The following is a 17,832-nucleotide window of genomic DNA, read 5'->3' on the forward strand; positions in this document are numbered from 1 at the left end:
GTCCCTGGCCACTAGGAGCACCGCTTCTGGATGAGCATTTTCTTGTTTGCTTATGGCCTTATACAGCTAGTTGAGTGCGGTCTTAGTGCCAGCATCGGTTTGTGGTGGTAAATAGACAGCTACGAATAATACAGATGAGAACTCTTGGTAGATAGTATGGTCTACAGCTTATCATAAGGTACTCTACTTCAGGCGAGCAATAACTTGAGACTTCTTTAATATTAGACATCACGTACAAAAAATCTTTGTCTAGTTCCGAGGTGAGTAATCACTGTTCTGTGTGTTCCAAATGTCACTTGACTGGTCACAAATGGCACTCTATTCCCTATATAGTTAACTACTTTTGACTTTTGGGCCCTAATAAAAAGTAGTGCACTATGTAGTAAATAGGGTGCCATTGGAAAGCAGTGTTATGATTTCTGTGAAGACTAGTCACACATTTAGTGGTACTGTAGAATCATGACAGTATATTCTTTTGTATAAGAAGGATCACAGAAAACAAGAATAAAGAACTTGGATTTATAAAAGTAATCTATTCAATTCTATAGACATTCCACCAAAAAATGTGCAACTTAAGTTAGATTGATAGAGTTTACAAACCTAATTCACCATCTTTGGCTGTTTACACAGGCAGTCTAATTTGGATCCTTTGAACAATCAGATTATAGCTTTTGCCAATAATTGGGAAAAATATCATAATTGGGCTTCCTGTGTAAACAAAGATTAGATCTGATTTACAGTAAACTAGATTAATGACACTTGGGTCCAAAGATAGCTGAATCAAGATTGAAGAGAGAGCTGTCCAATAGGCTGGCTGCTTCAGGGGTCAGAGCTCACACAACATTGTTGCGTATGACCCCGACCTGGTCTATTTGACATTCCACCACATCTCCTTTCTGAAACACACAGGAACACTTCATTACACCTTTCACAAGACAGGACCACAACAGGCAACGCTTGTGCCCTATCTGATCTTTTCAGATCTATGGGAAGTGCCTAGCCCTATAAGAGTTTGGGGTGGATGTGGAGTTCATTACTACTATATGTAACAATATGGATTCATTCCAGGCTAACTACATTACAGACATATGTCAGATCTCAAAATGCTTGGATAGGTGTTTAACATGTCAGCTAACCAAATCATATGATTTAGCAATCAGTCGTAGTGGCACATAACCATTGATTGATTCATTACAACATCTGCAAAGTAGTTAGCCTGGTACACAACCAATGTCTTTATATAAGTGTGTGATGCTGACCTTGAGGAAGACAGGTGGGTTCCTGAACACACCCACACCTGGAGGAGTCCCCGTCAGAAACACGTCACCTGGAGACAACGTCACAAACCTAACACAGGAGAAAACACACACGCAAATCTTTATCATAGAGCAACTGTAGACTACTCATTAGCTGTCACAAATATTGGTTTTGTGATGACAGTGTAACTCAGTTGTCATAACTGTTAGTGACTGTTATGTATACCTTGTGATAGAGGGCTCAAGTAAAGTATTACCATCGCAAAAACTATGAACACAGTGTGTGTGTGTGTGTGTGTGTGTGTGTGTCACTCACTGTGAGACCCAGGCCACCACTTGCTCAGTCTTAAAGATCAGCTGGTCAGTGTTGCTGTTCTGGACTGCAATTCCATTCACCAGACAGCGGATACCCAGGTTATGGGGGTCTGACGACAAATACATTTTAGCAACCACTCTGCCAAAGTAAGCAAATTATATGTATACATTTTATCTTGTGTTTCTCCCTCCCTCTCTCACCCGTCACAGCGGAGGTGGTCACTAAGGCGGGGCCGAGAGGACAAAAACTGTCAAAGGTTTTTCCCAGCAGCCACTGGTTCCCGTTGCGTTTCATCTGCCAATCACGTGCGCTGACATCGTTGGCAACGGTGAAACCTGCCACGTAAGACATAGCATCCTCTTCCTTGGAGAGAGAGTGGAGGGGGGGGGGTTGAGTATGCATAGGTAGAGTGAGCTCATCTGTGGGACATGAAACCCCTGTGTCTGTCAAGTTGTATTCAGACTCACCTTAATGTGTTTCCCCTTTCGTCCAATCACAAAGGCTAGCTCCACCTCCCAGTCCACCTCCTCCAATCAGGGATAACCAAGAATAAGAATCCATCAATTAAGTTATTGAATGCAGAAACTGTGTAACACCCAGGCTACAGTGCCTCTGTACATTATAACTGTATCAGGCACGGATCTAGGATCATGCAAATCTACTGATTCTCCATCTTCTCCTCCGGGCCTGACAGGGGTCGTGTTCTCCTGCACAGAAGTTGTGTACCACGCCATCGACTGTGCCGTCGGGCACCAGATTGCTATAACATATTATGTGGTTAGCTGATACGTAAAATACCTATCCAGGTGTTGTAAGATCTGGCATGCGTCAGCAATGCCTGGGCAGAGGAACACGCCCAGCGACTAAAGCTGCTCTCACCTGGCTCTCGTCGGGCAGTGTGATGTCATCGAAGGGCCCAGTAATGGCGCTGGGGAACTTGCTGAAGATGATTGGCTCTTTAGGGATAGGGGCGTTCTGCTCAAGGCAGTGGTCCCGGTAGTTCATCCCCACACACACCACCTTCTCTGGGGCTAGGACTGGGGACAGCAGCCTCACCTCCGCAAAGGGAACCACACACTGAGCAGGACTAACCTCCAGTGCCCTGAGAGAAAGAGGATAGTATGTGCTCTGGTGGAAAGGATGGCTACTGACAAGCAACAAGACAGTGTGTGTGATGTATGTGTTACCTCTGTGCACACTGCATGCCCTTCGCTCCCATCTCCAGCAGCTCTCTCATTGTCATGGGCATCGAAGGGTCAAAGGCCTTAAGGTCAACGACCCCTAGCCCCTCCCCCCGATCAACGCCGACTCTAACCCCTCCCTCATCGCCTTGGCGGCAGAACTGCACCAATCGCATCGCAGCGCCACACACACGCCTACTGGGGATAGTAGACAGTCTATCAGACAAGCTCCTCGAGATGAGAGACAAGGAGTGAAGAGGAAGTCTCATCTATTGAGAACAGAGAGCAGGAAAAATACTGAGAGAGAAAAGCAGAGACAACGAGTAAATGTACAAAAAGGAAAGAAAGTGAAGGGGTGAATTTAATAGTTTCAGACAACAGGGTGGGCTAAGAATTGTCCAATCCCAATTAAGGAAGTATTGAACAATTTCTGTAGATAATCTCAAAGTGCAGTAGCCTATATACTGTCTTATGATGCAGTAAAGTGACTCATGAGTTCAGAGCTAGCTAGTTGCACATCGACATCTCAGAAACCCGAATATGGACAGAGCAAAGGAATTTCCAAAATATCTAATAAACCCTTGCGGGTGTCTTCAAACTCTTAGTTGCAATGTAAATTATTTTATTGGTGATAAGGTTATCACCATGACCGCAAACTCTACTCCTGTAGATAACATACAGTTACAGTATCTTTACAATCAAGATAATATAAAGTCGCACAGGTATTCAGTTAAAACCGTCCTACCTGAACACCGGTGATTACTGACTCCGCAAATGCAAAATAACCACAAGCCAACAACAATGTTGCACAACCAAATCTGCAAATATATCCAAGTCAATCAAGAGTAGCTAATTTTACTGATATCATATGGTCAGGCAGGTGAAAAGTCTAATAAACCGTCTCATTATTGGACCAATGATCATGCACTCACCTTGCTGGCTTGTCCACTGAACAAACAACATGCACAGGATTGGACTTCCTGGTTCGGTATTTGTAGTTCAGTTTATTGGATACTGTCACTCAATGCTCTCAGTTGTGTAGAGACTTCTCTGGTATGTACATCATATACATAACACTTCCAATTGATACTATATTGGATACTTTTTATGTGTAGATAATCTGCACATTTCCGCGTAGTAATAAGTATGTAAAAATTACAACTCCCAGGACTACGTTGAAAGGACGTTGATAAATCACGTGATTGACCGAGGAAGCTTCGTTTTGTCAGCTGACGGCTTAGCTTGCTGTCTTTTTCCCCTCAAGACATCGGAATGCCAGCAATGTGTACCCAGTAAGCCCATTTATTCATACATTTACCCGTTCTGTGCACATTTTCCGTCAGAATATGTACTTTATGAAATGCATGTGTGCAGGATCTGTTGTTATTGCGTATTAATTAATGAGACGTGGTTTTCCTAAACAGGATTGAGTGCACACAGTGCCTTCAGAAAGTATTCACACCCCTTGACTTTTTCCTAATTTTGTTGTGTTACAGCCTGAATTTTAAATTGATTAATTTAGATTGGGTGTCACAGGCCCACACACAAAATAGCCCATCATGATAACGTGGAATGGTTTTAGATTTGTTTTGTTATGGCAAGCCTAAATAAGTGCAGGAGTAAACATTTGCTTAATAAGTTGAATGGACTAACTTTGTGTGCAATAATGGTCTTTAACATGATTTTTGAATGACAACCCCATCTCTTTACCCCACACATACAATTATCTGTAAGGGCCCTCAGTCAAGCAGTGCATTTCAAGCACAGATTCAACCACAAAGACCAAAGAGGTTTTCCAATGCCTCATAAAGAAGGGCACCATTGGTAGATGGGTATAAATAAATAAAGCAGACATTTAATATCCCTTTGAGCATGGTGAAATTATTCATTACACTTTTGATGGTGTGTCAATACACCCAGTCACTACAAAGATACACGCGCCCTTCCTAACTCTGTTGCCAGAGAGGAAGGAAACCACTCAGGGATTTCACCATGAGACCAATGGTGACTTTAAAACAGTTCTAGTTTAATGGCTGTGATAGAAAAAAAACTGAGGATGGATAAACATTGAAATTACTCCACAATACTAAGGTAAATGACAGCGTGAAAAGAAAGAAGCCTGTACAGAATACAAATATTCCAAAACATACATCCTTTTTGCAATTTGGCAAAGAAATGAACTTTATGTCCTGAATACAAATTATTATGATTGGGGCAAACAACGCATCACTGAGTACCACTCTTCATATTTTCAAGCATGGTGATGGTTGCATCATGTTATTGGTATGCTTGTCATCAGCAAGGACTAGGGAGTTTTTTGGGGGGATAAAAATAAACAGAATAGTGCTAAGCACAGACAACATCCTTGAGGAAAGACCAAGTTCAGTCTGCTTACTGACAATGGGAGACAAATTCACCTTCCAGCAGGACAATAACCTAAAACACAATGTCAACTATACACTGGAGTTGTTTACCAAGATGACATTGAATGCCCCTGACTGGCCTAGTTACAGTTTTGACTTAAATTGTCTTTAAACTCTATGGCAAGATTTGAAAATGTCTGTCTAGCGATGGTCAACAACCAACTTGACAGATCTTGAAGAATTATTGTACGATCCAGGTGTGCAAAGCTCTTAGACTCACCCAGAAAGACTCACAGCTGCCTCAGGTGATTCTAACAAGTATTGACTCAGAGGTGTGAATACTTATGTAATTTAGAATTTGCATTTCATTTTCAATAAATTGCTAATATTTTTGAAAGCATGTTTTCACTTTGTCATTATGGGGTATTGTGTGGAGATTGGTGAGAGAAAAAATATATTTATTCCATTTTGAATTCAGGCTGTAAAACAAAATGTGGAAATAGTCAAAGGGTATGAATGCTTTCTGAAGGCACTGTATTTAAATCCCCTTTTTCTGTCCGCATGGAGTGGACTGTCCTTTGTCTTTGCAACCAGCTACTTAGCCAGACAGTCGCAATTTTTCCTCCAATTACCAGCAAGCTAGCTTTCTATTAAAGCCCTATTGGCCTATATCTAATCTGCCAATTTGTACTTTCTGTTGCTAGGTCATGTGCCTACTTCTTGTTACTTCCCTCAAATCAGTATCTCAAATTGAAATGTTCCCCATATGATGTCATTACATATTATTCTCGTTCCAAATGCATGAATGTACACACATGACAGGAAAGGGAGGGTGAGAGAAAGGGAACAATGTCCTTTTTAGAATACTGCATTTCATTCAAAGCATGGTTTGTGCAATGGAAAGATGAGTACTAAGTCAGGCTCATATAGTCTGCAGCTCTGCATATCACACAGGGTGCATCTCATGGTCCTTTGTATCTCTCTAGAACCCAAGGGGGTATACCCAGTTTACAGCCGGTCCCCCTTTTGGGTTCTCAGCTGACGGTAAGGACCACAGCTGGCTCCAAGTGAACTACAATCCCCACGCTCTGTTTAATTCTGCCGCTCTGTCTAAACACATACGCTTAACTTACGCATATATTAAATCACATAGGGTGCATCTCAATGGTCTAAAGGTATGTCCTTTCCTCATCTCCTTTCTTTCTGCATCTGTACTGATGTGAATAGACTGGACAGGGGAATGCAAAAGAGCTGCTTTAGACTATTGAGAATCCAAAGTGCACAAATCCTGCAGATTATCTGGAGACCGAAGGTTTTTCTGAAGCCAGACTTTGACCCAATGTCACTAAAATCACTAACCCTGTAGTAGAGAATACCAGACAGGAATTGAAAGCAATATTCTATCACCATTTTTTGAGTTGGTAACCAGTGCTGTCTGTTTGTGCTATAATTGTAGCCAACTCCTTGGTCACCCATTGTCATGCCAAACAATGTTTGGCTTAACAATGACAGCAATGGAGTTAGTTGGCAAGAGCACAAACAAATCTGGGACCAGGCTACTGAGTTGGACCTTCAAGAACAATACTATTGAGCCTATATTGAGCTGTATTGAACGTGCGTTTCTCTCTATAGTGTCCAGCCCATCGAGTGGACCACTGACTGTAAGAACCAGAAGTGAGTATTGAGGAACTGCTGGTCAGGTCACATGTCGTGTTTGTGTGTGTGTGTGGGGGGGATAGGATTTGGAAATTAATTTTATTTCGCCACAAGGGTGTAAGAACAAAATGTGTGTGTGCTCTGTGTGTTTTCTCCTAGTTATGATGGCATAGTCTTGGTGACCCAGAGTTATGACACGCTGCCCAAGGAGCTGGAATGTCTGAAAGCACCTCTGCAGGACTACAGCTCTGTGAGTCACGCACACACCCACACCAACAACATAGAAAGATGAGGATACCCCTCCTACTTTCTTTTCTTCTCTCTCATTTCTCCTCTCTCTCCTTTCTCCTCAAGGTGGACTGTGGTCTGGGAGATAAGGTGGTGGTGTTGATGGTTCCGGGGTTGCCTGGTAAACGCTTGGTGTTTGCGTCCACCGGGCCCGTTAACCGGGACTACGATGACGTCCGACGCTTCAGCGATGCAGCCGTTAAAGGCATCAAGAGGTCCAAGTCAACACCAAATACACACAAACACACACAAAATGTACCAAGAGGTTACCGTGTATCTGTATTCCTGTCCTGTGTGTATCTCTCCCATTCATTTCCATGTACTGTGGGTATTTCTTCAGGGCCATGAAAGCAGGCATGCAGCGTCCCCTGCTGGTCTGTCCTCGTCACAGCAGCTATGACAGGAGCACCATGGTTGCTGCCCTAGGGGCCCTGCACGCCCTCTACATGGTGAGAACACTGTGAAATAAGCAATAGATACCTGACCACTGACGATTTCTCTCGTTGTTTTATTGTGCAATGTTTCGAGCTGAAGGCACTCCTATGCCCATTAAAAAAAGACCCTTTGCACACAGGTGGAGCTCAATTGTCTTTTGCTCCAAATGTGGTGCAGACATTCATCCTTTATCCACAATTTCTCTCTTTCCCCTCTCTCACTCTCTTCCAGCCTCTGGAGGTGAGGGAGGTGTCTGTGAAGCCTAGCCAGTATAAAGTGTGTGTTCTAGGGTTGTGGGTGGACCAGGAGGCCCAGGGGAAGGAGTTGGTGGATCTGGTCTCTGCTCTGGAGAGTGGACGGTGAGTTGCGCACACCCATATTTTCATCTGTAACAAAGGAGAGATCTCTCTTATGGGGAGACATATGTTAAATGATATGTTAAATGTCCTCATGCTGAACAGATTTTCCTCAAGGACCCATTAGGTCTGTTGGGATAGATTTTCCTCCATCTTGGAATAAACATTTTTAAAAATTAAACGTTGTAAAAACGTATTCTCAGGAACCATACGTCCAAATCATACCAATGTTGGCCCATGGTACATTTCTTAACTTAGTTTGAATTTTTTTTTAAAGATTGGTTAAAAGATGGCTGGATTATTGATAAATAAGGAAATCACATTTTACGTGTTCATTTATCCCACTAGAGCAGTGGTTCTTAACCTTGTTGGAGGTACTGACCCCCACCAGTTTCATATGCGCATTCACCGAACCCTTCTTAATTGGAAAAATAAAATTCAAAACATAGGTATATATTTTACTGGTGCACAAAATGAACCGTGCATCAACATCAGTGTTCAAAGAACAAAACCATTAAAACATGATGTTCACACAAAAACAAAAACATAATAATGCTGTTGCCTTTCAGAGACCAGTTCAGAAATGCGCAGCTTCACCTTGGCAAGTGCCACTCTCATGTCATTTTCGCAACAAAGTCTGTTCCTTTTCCTCTATTCTGTCGCTAATGGTGTCATTTGAAAGAGGAATTTGGGATAACTTAACTTCAGCCGCTTTTCCCAGCATGATATTCGCCATCTTCAACACAGCTGGTTTTATGAGTGTTTCACCAATGGTGTGTGGTTTGCCCTGCTTTGCGATCAGGTAAGCAACTTCGTACGATGCTGTGAGGATCGGTTTGTTGATGGGTACAAAGCCGAGAACAGGCAGAGTAGCCTTTTCATCGAATCTGGCTCTCTTCACCTTGAATTCAGCGAGCGTTGTGTTCTTGTATTGTCCATCTCCATGCAGCTTAAGGAAGTGTTCTCTTAGTTTTGCCGGTGCTAGACTAGAATTGCTCAACTTGGCATTGCAAATCATGCAGTTAGGACGCTGACTCTCATCACGTTCCGTTATACATGTGAATCCATATTATACATATTCGTCCGACCACTTTCTTTTTTTGCTCGACATAGTTAGTATGAAGGGATTAAAATATTAAGAAAGAAATCACACGACGTACCATCACGACAGTCACAATTCGACTACTGAGCGCGCCAAATTCCCTGCAGCACAGATAGGCCAAGCGATGTTGCGTGATCACCTGCAGCCAATGATGGCCAAGCGGGGCGTGCCATCACGAATCATATGAGTCGGGTGTGTGTCTTGACCTCCGCCGAACCCCTGAGACTGACTCACCGAACCCATGGGGTTCGATCGAACCCAGGTTAAGAACCACTGCACTAGAGTCTGTCTGTGCCCCAGAGGAAGCCTAATTAGCATAATAATAAAAATCCCCATAAACATCTGTCGGTATAAGGTCAACTTATCTGTTATCTGTCTCAATCCACCGCATCCGCCGATGTCGCACTTCCTCATCTGCGGTGAAAGGTGACGGCACTAGAGCGGTGTCAGACCATGAGGCATCGGTTGTTTTGCTTTAGGACGACCACAGGCCTTACAAGACTCGTCTGAAGGTCACCCGGTAGAGTTGAAAAAATGTATGGAAGTATATATGGAGACTGTTTAGTGCCAAAAATAAAGAGTCCCCCAATGTATGTAACCATCTGTTGTTCCATGTAGTGAATCTGTTATTGTATGGGCTAATAGCAGTAGGGCCAAAAATAGTTTTTTTTTTTCATACTATAGGTCTTCACGATGGCCTATCAACTTAAGGGTAATCAAAGACGTTAACATAAGGAACCATGTGAAGTTTGGCATTGATATCTTAAAAAATAAGGAATCTATTAACAATTCACTTATTTGACTATTTAATTATAAAACAAATCTTATGGTCTGCATTCAAAGATGGCCACACTATACCAGTAGATCCATATTAGCACATACGCTAATATGCCAAAATATGCAAAAAAAAAATATATATATACTTAATCTTCTTCTCATGAACAATAGGACCAAATGACACCACATGTACCACCGTAGGCATACATTCCAAATGTCTTAACTTAGTTTGAGAAAAGTTAAAGGATTGGTCAAAAGATGGCTGAGTTATTGACAAACCAAAAATAAGATCTTACGTGGCTTAACAACTTGAAACTTTATCGCTATTATGCACGTACCTAAGATGAACCACACTGAATTGGTATTTATATCTTTAAAAAACAAGGAAACCATTAACAACTAATTCTTTGCATATGTAACGCTAATGCTCAAAATGATCTTCTCATGAACTATACGTCAGATTCACTCCAGATCCATGATTGCACATAGAGAAAGATAGTTCCTATAGTGCATTCGTAAAATATTCAGAACCCTTCCCTTTTTCCACATTTTGTTACGTTAGACCTATTCTAAATTGGATTAAATGAATTGTATTCCTCATTAATCTACACACAATACCCCATAATGATGAAGCGAAAACAGGTTTTTAGACATTTTTGCAAATTTTAAATAAAAAACATACCTTATTTACACAACTATTCAGACCCTTTGCTATGAAACTCGAAATTGAGCTCAGGTGCATCCTGTTTCCATTGGTCATCCTTGAGATGTTTCTACAACTTGATTGGAGTCCACCTGTGGTAAATTCAATTGATTGGACATGATTTGGAAAGGCACACACCTGTCTATATAAGGTCCCACAATTGACAGTGCATGTCAGAGTGAAAACCAAGCCATGAGGTCGAAGAAATTGTCTGTAGAGCTCTGAGACAGGATTGTGGCGAGGCACAGATCTGGGGAAGGATACCAAGACTCTTCCTAGAGCTGGCCAAACTGAGCAATCGGGAGAGAAGGGCCTTGGTCAGGGAGGTGACCAAGAACCCGATGGTCACTCTTATAGAGCTCCAGAGTTCCTCTGTGGAGATGGGAGAACCTTCCAGAAGGACAACCATCTCTACAGCACTCCACCAACCAGGCCTTTATGGTAGAGTGGCCAGACGGAAGCCGCTCCTCACTAAAAGGCACATGACAGCCCGCTTGGAGTTTGCTAAAAGGCAGCTAAAGGACTCTCAGACCATGAAAAAGACCATGCCTGAAAATCATCCTCTTAAAGGTAGGCTATATCCTATAAGCCTATGCAAAACCTAACAAGTGTCGCTGTCATCATTCTTTCTGCTTCCAGTTCCGTAGCCATACCTACGAGATCAGGTACGCGTGTGGTCTCAATTAAATAGAGTAGGCTATAGCCTATGCATGGGCGAAGAAGCACAGGGTAGTTGTCTTTCCAAGGAAATATACTTCTAAATAGGCCTATGATTAGGTTACATTGCCTAGAAATAGGCTTAAATATTGATCACCCATATTTCTCCATCTGAAAATCTTCCCACTCCTAAAAGGTAGACTATAAAAATAGCTCAAGAGAAAGTGCAAGTCTCTCCAACTCTGCTTTCTTCAAACTACATCTAGCATATTGGCTGAAATAGGCCAGTAATACAATGTAAGGGCCGTGTGAGAATCTCTGATAATTTAACCTATTTCTTAAGTTATTGTTGCGCATTTGATGTTGCCTATAGGACGCAAAATTGCTGGGACCGTGAGCTGTTTCACATGCACCTAAAATTCAGGCTGCATCACATCCGGGCGGTGATTGGGATTAACATAGGGCGGCGCACAATTGGCCCAGCTTAGTTCGGGTTTTGCCGGGGTAGGCCGTCATTGTAAATAAGAATTTGTTCATAACTGACTTGCCCAGTTAAATAAAGGTTACATAAAAAAAAAAAAGTAAAACATTGCGGGACTGCGGTTGGGTTTGGGAACATGGGAGTCTGACAGAAAGCCAGCGAGTGTGGGCGGGAGCGGGTTGAAGAAAACGGTCTCGTGCAGACCTCTACTGTGCACCATGTTTACATATCTGGCATTACTCATCTCATGTGTTTTTTTTATACTATTCTACGGTATCTCATTCACATAATAATGCGTACATATTTTGCATTAATAATCTCATGTGTATTCTGTTTGCCTATACTATTATACTGTATCTAGTCCTTGCCGCTCTGAGATCGCTCGTCCATATGTATATAGTCTTAATTAATTCCTACTTAGATTTGTGTGTATTGGGTATATGTTGTGTAATTTGTTAGATATTACTGCACTGTCGGAGCTACAAGCATTTCGCTACACCCGCAATAAGATCTGCTAATCACGTGTATGTGACCAATAACATTTGATTTGACAATGAAGCCTGTAACGTTAGAGCTGTTTATTACTGTGTCAGTGTGAAAAGTAGGGAATTGGCTAGGGTAACTGACCAATCAATAAAAACAAAACACCAGTCTCAACGTCAACAGTGAAGAGGCGACTCCAGGATGCTGGCCTTCTAGACAGAGTTGCAAAGAAAAAGCCATATCTCTGACTGGCCAATAAAAGATTAAGATAAGGCACAAAAACAGACACTGGACAGAGGAACTCTGCCTAAAAGGCCAGCATCCCGGAGTCGCCTCTTCACTGTTGATGTTGAGACGGGTGTTTTGCGGGTACTATTTAATGAAGCTGCCAGTTGAGGACTTGAGGCATCTGTTTCTCAAACAAGACACTCTAATGTACTTGTCCTCTTGCTCAGTTGTGCACCGGGGCCTCCCACTCCTCTTTCTATTCTGGTTAGAGTCAGTTTGTGCTGTTCTGTGAAGGGAGTAGTACACAGTGTTGTACGAGATCTTCAGTTTCTTGGCAATTTCTCTCATGGAATAGCCTTAATTTCTCAGAACAAGAATAGACTGACGAGTTTCAGAAGAAAATACTTTGTTTCTGACCAATTTGAGCCTGTAATCGAACCCACAAATGCTGATGCTCCAGATACTCAACTAATTTTATTGCTTCTTTAAGCAGCACAACAGTTTTCAGCTGTGCTAACATAATAGCAAAACGGTTTTCTAATGATCAATTAGCCTTTTTAAAATGATAAACTTGGATTAACTAACGTGCCATTGGAACACAGGAGTGATGGTTGCTGATAATGGGCTTCTGTACGCCTATGTAGAGATACCATAACAAATCTGCCATTTCCAGATACAATAGTCATTTGCAACATTAATAATGTCTACACTGTATTTCTGATCAATTTGATGTTATTTTAATGGACAAAAATGGGTTTTTCTTTCAAAAACAAGGACATTTTATAAGTGACCCCAAACTTTTGAATGGTAGTGTATATATGATCTTTCTCTCTCCAGGCTTGCTTGCCGTGACATAGGAGGGTCTGATCCTGAGAGGATGGCTGCTCCTCGTGTAGCTGAGTACGTCCAGGCCCTCTTCAAGGAGAGCCCAGTGCAGGTGAGAGAGGCTTTAATCATTCATCCAAAAAAAGAAAAGGTGACGGTATCTCCCAAAAAGACAACAACAAAAGTATTTTATTCATAGGGGCTTTTTTATTGGTTAAAATAAACTGTTGCTGTCATTGTCAAAGCTCTTAGTTGTGGTCTTTTTGGGAGATGCCATCACCTTTTCTTTTTTGGAATATGACTATATGTAGATGAGCACCCCATTCCATAGAAGCCTTTAGTAGTGCCAGCATATGTAATTTCTACTTTTCTCAAGTACTGGATCTCACTAATGTATTAGTGTTAATGTGATAATGCTGAACTGGCCTGTCTCAGGTGGATGTGGTGAGTGATCTGAAGGTGCTGGAGAAGGAGTATCCCTGCCTCGCTGCTGTGAACCGCTGTGCCAATGGTAAGTGTGTGTACAGTGCATTTGGAAAGTATTTAGACTCCTTGACTTTTTCCACATTTTGTTTCGTTACAGCCTTATTTTAAAATCGATTGATTGTTTTTTCCCCTCATCAAACTACACACAATACCCCATAATGACGAAGTAAAAACAGGTTTTTAGAAAGAAAAGAAAACACTGAAATATCTAATTTACATAAGTATTCAGACCCTTTACTCAGTACTTTGTTGAAGCATCTTTGGCAGCAATTACAGCCTCAAGTCTTCTTGGATATGGAGTAGGTTTTCATCAAAGATCTCTCTGTACTTTGCTCCGTTCATCTTTCCCTCGATCCTGACTAGTCTCCCAGTCCCTGCTGCTGAAAAACATCCCCACAGCATGACGCTGCCACCACCATGCTTCACCGCAGGGATGGTGCCAGATTTCCTCCAGACGTGACACTTGGCATTCAGGCCAAAGAGTTCAGTCTTGGTTTCATCAGACCAGAGAATCTTGTTTCTCATGGTCTGAGAGTCTTTAGGTGCCTTTTAGCAAACTCCAAGCGGGCTGCCATGTGCTTTTTAGTGTGTGGCCAGAGTTCCGTCTGGCCACTCTACCATGAAGGCCTGAATGGTGGAGTGCTGCAGAGATGGTTGTCCTTCTGGAAGGTTCTCCCATCTCCACAGAGGAGCTCTTTCAGAGCTCCATCGGGTTCTTGGTCACCTCCCTGACCAAGGCCCTTCTCCCCGGATTGCTCAGTTTGGCCGGCCCTCCAGCTCTAGAAAGAGTCTTAGTGTTTCCAAACTTCTTCCATTCAAAATTATGGCAGCCACTGTGTTCTTGGGGACCTTCCATGCTGCAGAAATGTTTTTGTACCCTTCCCCAGATCTGTGCCTCAACACAGTCCTGTCTCTGAGCTCTACAGACAATTCCTTCGACCTCATGGCTTGGTTTTTGCTCAGACATGCACTGTCGACCTTTCTATAGACAGGTGTGTGTGTGCCTTTCCAAATCATATTCAATCAGTTGAATTGACCACAGGTGGACCAAGTTGTGGAAACATCTCAAGGATGATCAATGGAAACAGGATGCACCTGAGCTCAATTTCATGTCTCATAGCGAAGGGTCTGAGTACGTATATAAATAAGGTATTTCTGTTTTTTAATAATCCTTTTTAGAATAAGGCTGTAACGTAACAAAATGTGGAAAAAGTCTAGGGACCTAAATACTTTTCGAATGCACTGTGTGTGTGTGTCTTTTTCATCCATGTGGGTTTGTCTTCTGTAGCTGTGCCTCGTCACCAGGCCAGGGTAATCAAACTGCAGTACTGTGGAGAAGGACCCGTTCAACACACACTGATGCTGGTCGGCAAGGTGAGCAGGAGAGAGAGGGGGGGGGGGTGGAAGAGGGGAAAATTATGAATTGATAATGGCGTGGGGTGTTCCTATCATTTCATGACCATGTTTTTCTGTGTGTGTGTGTGTGTGTGTCTCTCTCTCTCAGGGCATCACCTATGACACCGGTGGAGCTGACATCAAGGCTGGTGGCATCATGGCTGGCATGCACAGAGATAAGTGTGGTGCTGCTGCCGTGGCTGGGTTCTTCCAGGTAAATAACTAACACTTTGATACCCTTCAGTTATCACTAGTGGACTCATAGTCTGTTACTCCTGCTAACATGTAGCTGTGTCCTGTCAGGTCTTGGCCAAACTCAAGCCCAAGCATCTGAAGGTGGTGGGTGGCATGGCGATGGTGAGGAACAGCGTGGGCTCAGGTCAGTGTGACGTCGTGGGGTGGGGGTTTCACCCATAGAACTAGAATCTAGAATATAAAAATCTAATATAGATTATATTTCAATGGTTTCACCTACTGAGTAGTTGGCCTCTTCCCTCTCTCCTCTAAATATGTGTGTGTGTGATATGTTCTGTCTCTCTGACAAAATGAGGGTTTAAGGGTGGTGTTTCTCTCTCTGTTCTGTCAGACTGCTACGTAGCTGATGAGTTGGTGGTGTCCCGTGCGGGTCGCAGGGTTCGTGTAGGGAACACAGATGCTGAGGGACGCATGGTGATGGTCGACCTGCTTTGTGAGATGAAAGAGAAGGTAAAGGACACAACTCTATTCCACATCCTCCCCCACTCTCCCTGTTCCTCCTGTCAAACCTATTCTCAGTCGCCTTAATCTCATGTCTTCCTCTACAGGCGGTACGTGAGGTATCTCCTCAGCTGTTTACCATCGCCACTCTGACAGGACATGCCATCAGAGCCATGGGACCCAACTACTCTGTGAGTACTGGACCTTACACACACAGTATCTGTACTGTACCATACACACACAGTATCTGTACTGTACCATACACAGACTCTTTATAAAATAGCACACTGGCCATGGTGAGAATGATTGCTAATAATGTAAAGTTGTTGATTTAAACTCTTTCGGTTATAGATCATCATGGACAACGGAGCTGCCCATCGCTCTGGCAATGCCCGTCAGTGGCAGAAAGGTGAGACGCTCGACACACACTATTCAAACAAATCAGCAAACCAGGGTTTACAGGTCGGAACATGGGTTTTCTGGTATGAACACGGTGTATGTAACCTGTTAGTCCTTTCACTCTCCCTCTCTGTAGCAGGGGAGGTTCTGGGTGATCTGTTTGAGGTGTCCAGTATCAGGCGTGAGGACTATGACTTCCATAAGGGGAAGTCAGAGTATGAGGAGATTCTGCAAAGCAACAACCTACCATCCTCTGCTACCCCCCGCGGACATCAGACCCCCGCTGCCTTCCTCATCATGGCCTCTGGGCTGGACAAGGTACACACACACACTCCACAGCCCTGTTCATAACCCTGAATCTAACCTAATCGCTTTTTTTTTGTGTTTGTCTTGTTTCCCTCCATCAGCACGGTGTGGACTCTGGCACTCCTCTGCCTTACTCTCACATCGACATCGCTGGCTCTAGCGGCCCCTTCCCTGGTGTTCCCACCGGAGCTCCAATCCTCGCCATGGCTACCAACTACATCCTGCCCAGTGCCTATCAACCCAACGATGCCCTGCCCAGAGCCTAGCAATTTGATGATAGAAATAGAATGTGTCAAATGGACCCTATTTTCCACCTCATGAGAAATGTCACATAGAGCAGTCCTGATAGTGCCAGTTCAATTGATATGTTTCACAAAGTATTCATGAACACAGATATCCATCAATGCTGTGATATTGGTAGTTCATTTCGAACATTCCAATACCTCTAAGATCTGTTGTTCTATAGATTATATTTCTAAGATTCTGCTACTGTTTATCATTCAACCTCAAATGTCAATTTTTTTACCCCTATTTCTAACATGAGTCACTATTGAATTCACTCTCAATTACCAAACATGCTTTGTTGTTCATGCAGCCATTTTGTGAGTTGCAGGTCACGTGGTTGTGTGCCAGATGATATCAAGGACAATAGCAAGCATAATACATTTTGTTTTTGTTCAATCAATGTTAGCTGTTGCTAGTTCCAGGTATTGTGAAATGGGTACAGGTTACATAGGTAGGCCTACTAGGTCAGCAATCATATGGTTGTAAGTCTATTTGTATTCATTAAGGATCCCCATTAGCTGCTGGGTAGCAGCTACTCTTCCTGGGGTCCAACAACATTAAGTCAGTTTTATACAATTAGAATATTACAATACATTTTATAACACTTCACAACACATTGTGTGCCCTCAGGTTACCACTCTACTACCACACAGGGGTGCAACTTTCACTGGGAACATGTCCCCCCCCCCCACCCCACATTCTGAAATTGCATTTTTGTCCCTCCCCAGTTTTATCATTGGATAAAGCAGTCGGTAGGCTGTTTGGAGTGATTATCTGACAAAAAAGATATCATAATTATGTGTGTGTGTCCCACTTCTAAAACCAAAGTTGCACCCATGCTACCACATATCTACAATAAAAGAAAGTCCCTTAAGGAAGTCATAGTCCGCAGCGTGGGTTTCTCTTTTCTCTCATGATTGTCTTAACTCACCACGTACACCGCACTGCTCTGATTCAGAGGGGTTGGGTTAAATGTGGAAGACGCATTTAAGTTGAATATATTGTTGGACAATTGACCAGGTATCTATTCACCTTACACAAGTCATCAAAGTATTTTTTTTAACATCCATTTGAAAACATTTTCCAACACTCCCGGCCTCGTTAATCAGCAATACTTGGTGTGAAAAAGCAAAATATTATGATCCCATATATCGAGTG

General features: G+C 42.8%; 2 protein-coding genes across 7 annotated transcripts; one reads left to right on the top strand and one right to left on the bottom strand.

Moving 5' to 3' along the window:
* Positions 1 to 202: 202 nt before the first annotated feature.
* Positions 203 to 3,830, bottom strand: fahd2a (fumarylacetoacetate hydrolase domain containing 2A). 6 transcript variants are annotated; one of them, XM_029716714.1, is made up of 8 exons: positions 3,686 to 3,830; positions 2,760 to 2,951; positions 2,452 to 2,674; positions 2,040 to 2,099; positions 1,773 to 1,935; positions 1,573 to 1,681; positions 1,260 to 1,347; positions 203 to 896 (listed from the first exon to the last, which is right to left on the bottom strand). In XM_029716714.1, the coding sequence occupies exons 2-8, from the start codon at positions 2,927 to 2,929 to the stop codon at positions 834 to 836; spliced, it is 876 nt and encodes a 291-aa protein (XP_029572574.1). In that variant the 5' UTR covers positions 2,930 to 2,951; positions 3,686 to 3,830; the 3' UTR covers positions 203 to 833. The 6 variants fall into 6 exon arrangements, with proteins under 6 accessions (XP_029572574.1, XP_029572572.1, XP_029572577.1 ...); XM_029716712.1 differs by having other exon boundaries at positions 2,760 to 3,022; positions 3,686 to 3,768; XM_029716717.1 differs by having other exon boundaries at positions 2,760 to 2,948; positions 3,686 to 3,753.
* Positions 3,831 to 3,921: 91 nt separating this feature from the next.
* LOC115164333 (putative aminopeptidase W07G4.4) lies at positions 3,922 to 17,558 on the top strand. The gene is made up of 16 exons (XM_029716711.1): positions 3,922 to 4,045; positions 6,749 to 6,790; positions 6,932 to 7,022; positions 7,127 to 7,275; positions 7,401 to 7,509; positions 7,727 to 7,854; positions 13,120 to 13,219; positions 13,543 to 13,618; positions 14,882 to 14,967; positions 15,098 to 15,202; positions 15,292 to 15,367; positions 15,575 to 15,693; positions 15,792 to 15,875; positions 16,036 to 16,093; positions 16,220 to 16,401; positions 16,491 to 17,558. Exons 1-16 carry the CDS (start codon positions 4,026 to 4,028, stop codon positions 16,653 to 16,655), a joined length of 1,590 nt encoding a protein of 529 aa, XP_029572571.1. The 5' UTR covers positions 3,922 to 4,025; the 3' UTR covers positions 16,656 to 17,558.
* The last annotated feature ends 274 nt before the right edge of the window (positions 17,559 to 17,832 follow it).

This window comes from Salmo trutta, chromosome 27, assembly GCF_901001165.1.
Source record: "Salmo trutta chromosome 27, fSalTru1.1, whole genome shotgun sequence".
NCBI lineage: Eukaryota > Metazoa > Chordata > Actinopteri > Salmoniformes > Salmonidae > Salmo > Salmo trutta.

Bases quoted from the DNA above. Each gene is read 5' to 3' on its own strand.
- fahd2a (XM_029716712.1), bottom strand. From the start codon at position 3,022: ATGAGACTTCCTCTTCACTCCTTGTCTCTCATCTCGAGGAGCTTGTCT. The intron at 2,675-2,759 runs GTAACACATACA...TCTTTCTCTCAG, and splicing joins GGCATGCAGTGTGCACAGAG to GGCACTGGAGGTTAGTCCTG. The intron at 2,100-2,451 runs GTGAGAGCAGCT...CCCTGATTGGAG, and splicing joins CACTGCCCGACGAGAGCCAG to GAGGTGGACTGGGAGGTGGA.
- LOC115164333 (XM_029716711.1), top strand. From the start codon at position 4,026: ATGCCAGCAATGTGTACCCA. The intron at 7,510-7,726 runs GTGAGAACACTG...ACTCTCTTCCAG, and splicing joins CCCTGCACGCCCTCTACATG to CCTCTGGAGGTGAGGGAGGT. The intron at 7,855-13,119 runs GTGAGTTGCGCA...TTCTCTCTCCAG, and splicing joins TCTGCTCTGGAGAGTGGACG to GCTTGCTTGCCGTGACATAG.